Source organism: Gavialis gangeticus, unplaced genomic scaffold (genome assembly GCF_001723915.1).
Source record: "Gavialis gangeticus isolate Ggan-Ray unplaced genomic scaffold, GavGan_comp1, whole genome shotgun sequence".
Taxonomy (NCBI): Eukaryota; Metazoa; Chordata; order Crocodylia; family Gavialidae; genus Gavialis; species Gavialis gangeticus.
The window spans coordinates 28882781-28888065 of record NW_017729026.1 but is presented as its reverse complement, the minus strand read 5'-3'; the positions used below and the strand labels follow the sequence as shown (position 1 = coordinate 28888065).

Sequence of the window (5285 nt, the reverse complement as noted above, 5' to 3'; positions counted from 1 at the left end):
GAGTAGTGGAAAGACGTCCAGAGCTCTGTGGAGGCAACATGATCCGCTTACTTCCTGCACTTTGATGAAATCTTTTTTGATAATATGGAAGCAGTTGTCAGTACTGAAGGCAGAATGGGGCAGACTTAAACTGAAAGTTGAGGATATCAATACGGTTCCTCTTTACAGACGGTTTTCTGAACTATACTGGTGAGTTTCATTCTGATTTAAAGTATTCTAAACTGGACTGATTGTAAAGATTAAACACAAGAAGTTTTTCTACTATTTTTCACACTTAAGTCTTATTTTCTTCCCATTTAATTTGCTCCTTCTAAGTTCTGCCTTTCCTTTGTTTGGCCCAATACTGACCATGTTTTAAATAAGAAGTTATCTTGTTTCTACCTGATTTTTCTTTTTTTTGCAAGTCATGTTTTCCAACCACATGCCTGTATCTTTCAATGGACGTTAACAATTCTACATGTCACTTTCTGGTCAACCAGTCTAAATCTCTCATAAAAAGTCAGTCTCTGTAACTAACTGAGCTTAAATTTCCATATTTTAGTTGCATGATAACACGGTATCACTGAATACCTGCTGTTCCCGTACCACACAATAAATATGTTGCTATTTCTTGGCACCCCAGCGAGGCATAACAGAGCATCCCGGCACCCTAGGTAGCAGCAGGTGATGGTTGTGGTGCTGTGGTGCCAATGGCAGCAGTGTGTGCAGTTTTGCACAAACATATATATGCACTTCTCCCCCCTACAAAAGGCAGCACCAGGGGCTCCTGCTCCAATTGCCCTCATTCAGTTACACTACTGATGGCCAATATAAACGTGTTATAAGACTTGCTGTTATCTGTAGTGACTCGATACAGAGGTATAGTAGAACCTCAGTAGTTCTCAGGGTTAGGTTCCATAGCCCTTGTGAAGGCTGGACTAGTCAGGGGTCACATCCAGTTGCAGCAAACAGCTGTGTGAGACTGTGAAGGCACTCCAAATGTTTTCTCTGGCTGTTATTTCAAAGGATGCTGCTTCTCTAGTCCACTTTGTGGGGTGGCTGATGAGCTCCAGCTGAGTGGGGGAGCAACTTTTGAAACAAAAGCCACAGCAAAGCAGCTGAGCCACTCATCCTTAATTCAGCAACCCACTGTGAATTAAACAGGTTGCAAACCATCCAGATATGAGCACTGCTATTTTATACCCATGTGCAAGAAAGGCTATCAATAAGCACCTAAGAACTGGAGGGGCATCTGAGCAAGGCAGCCTGCAGATTTTCTTTGGTGCCCAGTCTTGGCTTTGTGCAGTGGAGAGGAAAGTTGGGGCCAGGCTCTCCAGGAGCGAATTGCAGCAGTCTAGTTCTGTACCTGGCCCATTGCTGATCTCAGTACTGATGTGGTTTAGAGCAGCCTGGGAATTACTCCAACCTGTGCCAGCTGGTAGAGGCTGTCAAACCACCATCTGCTATCTGAGGGTAGCTAGCATGCAGTAGTGATCTGGTCATGCTCCCTTTGGTCCTGGCACTCAGAGGAGCAGAGTGGCAAAGGGGTCCTCCTTGGAGGCTGTATGCCAGCTGAAGACTTCTCCATGCCAGGGGAATTCTGAACAAGCCCAATATGTCCCTTTGCAGTGCCAGAATTGCAGTGATCTGGAAGGAGGAGATAATTTAGGAATATATATGTAGTGTCGCCTATAGAGATGGAGTGAAGGTGCTTGCTGCGGGAAGGGAGCTTCTCTTCATTTCTCATGGAGGGGAAAAAAGAAACTTGGAGGCTTCAAGGAGTGAAGTCCTACCTGCAAAACCTGCCTCCATGTGCTGATTTTGCTCAGCATGGGGATTTTGTTAGGTCTGCACACTCCCTGCACCTGGGATCTCTTCCCCTGCAGTACTTACCAACTCTGCAGGGGGCGACAACTTCTAGTTTCAGGAGCATGTAAAACACTCTTGCTCCTGCAGCATCATGCAAGAAGAGTGCTGACTCTTCATACTAAATGTGTGGCAGGACATGTTTCCAGGCATCGGGGCAGCCTGAGACGGTAGGAGTACTGAGTAAACTCTTTTTTTCCTGCCCTGTTTCTGCTGCTCTGGAACTACTTTAATTTATGCCAGCTGCTGAGGGCAGGTTTGATAGGCATTGCTCATGGGGATATAGCCAAGTCCCCTTTGCCCCAGCTCCATTCCCTATCTTAGCGCTCAGGCATTATTTTGTGTAGCAACTTCTTCACCAACTGTGCTACCGAAGGCTTTGCAACTGCTGGGACAGTCAAGCCAGGCTGGTTTCCAGGCTCTTCTGCAAGATCTGGGTGCTTGTATTTCTGTGAGAAGAAAGACTAGTAAAATACAGAAATACTCCACTGCCACCACCCACCAGGGAAAGTTTCCTACTCCCCTCTAGGGAGCTGGGTTTCCAGATACCATGAATACGTGTCTAACATCATTGCTGGTTCCCAGTGCAAAGCAGTACAAGATGTAAAAAGTTAGATGGTCTCTCCATGCCACCTTATGCTATTGCCTCTTGTCAATAGCTCTTTAGGTTGTTTTGAGGCAGAAGTTCCTTCTTAATATTCAGGTTGGAAACAGTTGCTGCAGAGAGAGCTGCTTTATTTCTGTTTAGCAGACATAAATAGATGAGGGAGTGCATGGCGTTGTGAATATTTTAATCTAGCTGTTGGGAAGAAAGTCTCTACTTCATTCCTGGCTCCACGTCTCCCTGCTTCATACACGGCACTGGGATTTTAAAACAGCTATGGAAAGAGAAGCAGAGTAATCTGGGGTATTCAGTATCACATGATCAGCACAAACAGAAAATCATATTCTGCGAGCAGGTTGTCCCAAGAGGATGAAGGCTGGGAGTGCAGTGTCCCATCTATGGGGTAGGGAGGGGTTGGGAGAATGTAAAGACCTGAGATCAAGAAAAACAGAATGCTTCTGAAAATACCGTTGGGAGACAATGTGTAATATCTATGTCTGGGTTTCTCCAGCACTGACATCTTACTTCCTGCTATGAAAACCATAGCCAGGCGAATGGACATAGAAGATGAGTTTGAAGAACTTGTTATAAGCTCACAATCCATACTCCCCCCAAAAGGAGCATCAGAAATTGAAATCAAAATGTGCCAGGTAAAGGAGAATTACTATAAGGTTGTGGGGAAGCAGAGGAAGGGTTACATTTTTTCTGCTGAGAATTTCTGTGGAGTTGTGTAGAACCATTAAAACTATTTGGGACCTAGATAAGGTCACATGCTGGGCTAGTCCAAAGAAACACAGCCCTCCTACAATGCTTTTTACTGGGACCCCTACTGCAAGATCCAAGGATCAGTGTGCAGGAGGCTATATTAATTGTAGAGATCAAGAGATACCTCAGAGTAGTCATGGCAACTTGGATACCATGTAACTTCTCTAAATGAACTTTATCTTAGTTTGTGTTCCTACATCCTATTTTATTCTTTAGAAGAGAATTGGCTATTTTTTAAACTGATAGGTGACAAGGCAGAGCAAATGCTGTGTCACCAATAAGAGATTTAACGTGAACAAAGTATTCTATACAATTCTAGCTTCAAAAGCTGCTGGAGAGTTTAGAAATCCATATGATCCATGATGTCCAAAGGAAAATTAACCAAGAGATGACTCTAGTTACATCTGAAAGAGCCAGAGAAGAAAGTGGCCTCCCTACAGGTAAGGAGCATTAAAATACAAAATGTTTTTTCTTGTCTCACCTCCTGCCACTTCTACAGCATAACATAGAAGGCTCGATCCTGCACACTTTACCTGAGCTACCAGTTTTCTGGATGGAACAAGCTTGTGGCCAACCTCTCATTAGGGAACATGCATTCCTGGGGATAAATAGAAGGCAGATTGCCAGCATTTGATCCAGCCCTTTTGCATGATATTAAAGTTCCTGTGGGTCTTCTCTGCTTCCATATGCACCCATTCAGGAGCCAGGAACAAGCTAGCCCCTTGCAATAAAATTATTGCAACCACAGAAAACTCTGAGGTTTTATAAAACCCCAGTCCTGTACATGAAAACTCAGGAAACTCATATTTCCATCACATAATAACTGGAGTGTCAAGCACCTAACTCACATAATGCACTTATCCTGTCTCCCCAGATTGACATGCTTCCACATCTAAGTTTTACCTTTCTAGAACAGGTTTCTAACCAGAATTTTTGCAAGGAAAATCCATGCAGAAGTTGACTGGTCATCACCACTAAATCAGTTGAGACTTCTCTTCTTGGGTTTGCAGACAGCCTGAAATAGATTTTAGGCTCCTACCACACATTTCACTTAAGACATGATTAACTAGTTAATCACATCTTAAGTTCTAACCCAGCTACATGTTTAATCAATGACATCATAAAACAAGGAATAAGCCACAAAGTTATTGCACATTTTTTGTGGAATAATTTTGTAGCTGGTTCCTGTGACTCCACTAACTAAACGTGTGGCCAGGTGCATCTGTGTGGTTGCTAGCCGACAGCTGATGGGGCTTCCAGTTGCAGGGGTACACCATATGCTCCCATGACTGGAAGTTCTGTCAGCTGATCTGGGTTCCCAGCCTCAGAAGCCACCATGCACCCCCAAGGCATGGTGTACTTCTGTGGCTGGGAGTCCCATCAGCTGAGGGGTCTCCCAGATGAAGGAGCTTGCTACTTGCTGGTGCAAGTGGAGCCTGGGATCCTGATCCTGGGCTCCCCTTGCATGGGACAATAAGGTATGATGGGATCGGATAACTCAATCCCACAATCATGCCTCCTGCCATATGTGTGTGGCCCAGCAGGAAGCGCAATTGTGTGGATCACGTATCATATCCCATTGTGTTTTTACCTGCATGTCTGTTAAGGGCCTAACAGACATGAAGTGCACCCACTTTTTTATTGGGGTGTCATCACTTAAGCCTAATGATGCTGCTTAAAGCCAAGATTTTCAAATAATTTAGGTGCATTACTCTGCTCTTAACTGAAACAGTTACCATCACAGCCTGTGCAAGCCTAATAACTGCATATGCTAATGGATGTACAAACAAAGGGTGAAAATATTTGGCACCATTCTTTTCCCCATCAAATGATCTTGCATACAGCAGTATTTTTTTTAACAAAAATAGTTACTACAAAAAATGCTGTGCTCTGCCCACAATATTCACACAGAGCTCCTTTATCAGTGGCTAGCTAGTTTTAAATAAGGCCCTAACTTAATCTGTTTAAAGGAAGAAAGTCAAGGATTGTTGTAGGTAATGGGGGGGGGGTCAGTACATGCTCCTACAGGAAGCCTCAAATGCCTCTACACAAATGCTTATAGTATGGGTAA

General features: G+C 44.0%; 1 protein-coding gene across 4 annotated transcripts in view; it reads left to right on the top strand.

Annotated features, from left to right (window-relative positions):
- The window catches only part of LOC109299620 (transmembrane protein FLJ37396), a 218140-nt gene that overhangs the window by 163137 nt on the left and 49718 nt on the right, over positions 1 to 5285 (top strand). For all 4 annotated transcript variants that reach the window (XM_019520116.1, XM_019520117.1, XM_019520115.1 and 1 more), the window contains exons 35-37: positions 34 to 189; positions 2961 to 3099; positions 3534 to 3654. In XM_019520116.1, coding sequence (XP_019375661.1) covers positions 34 to 189; positions 2961 to 3099; positions 3534 to 3654 — 416 coding nt within the window. The remainder of the gene's footprint in view (positions 1 to 33; positions 190 to 2960; positions 3100 to 3533; positions 3655 to 5285) is intronic.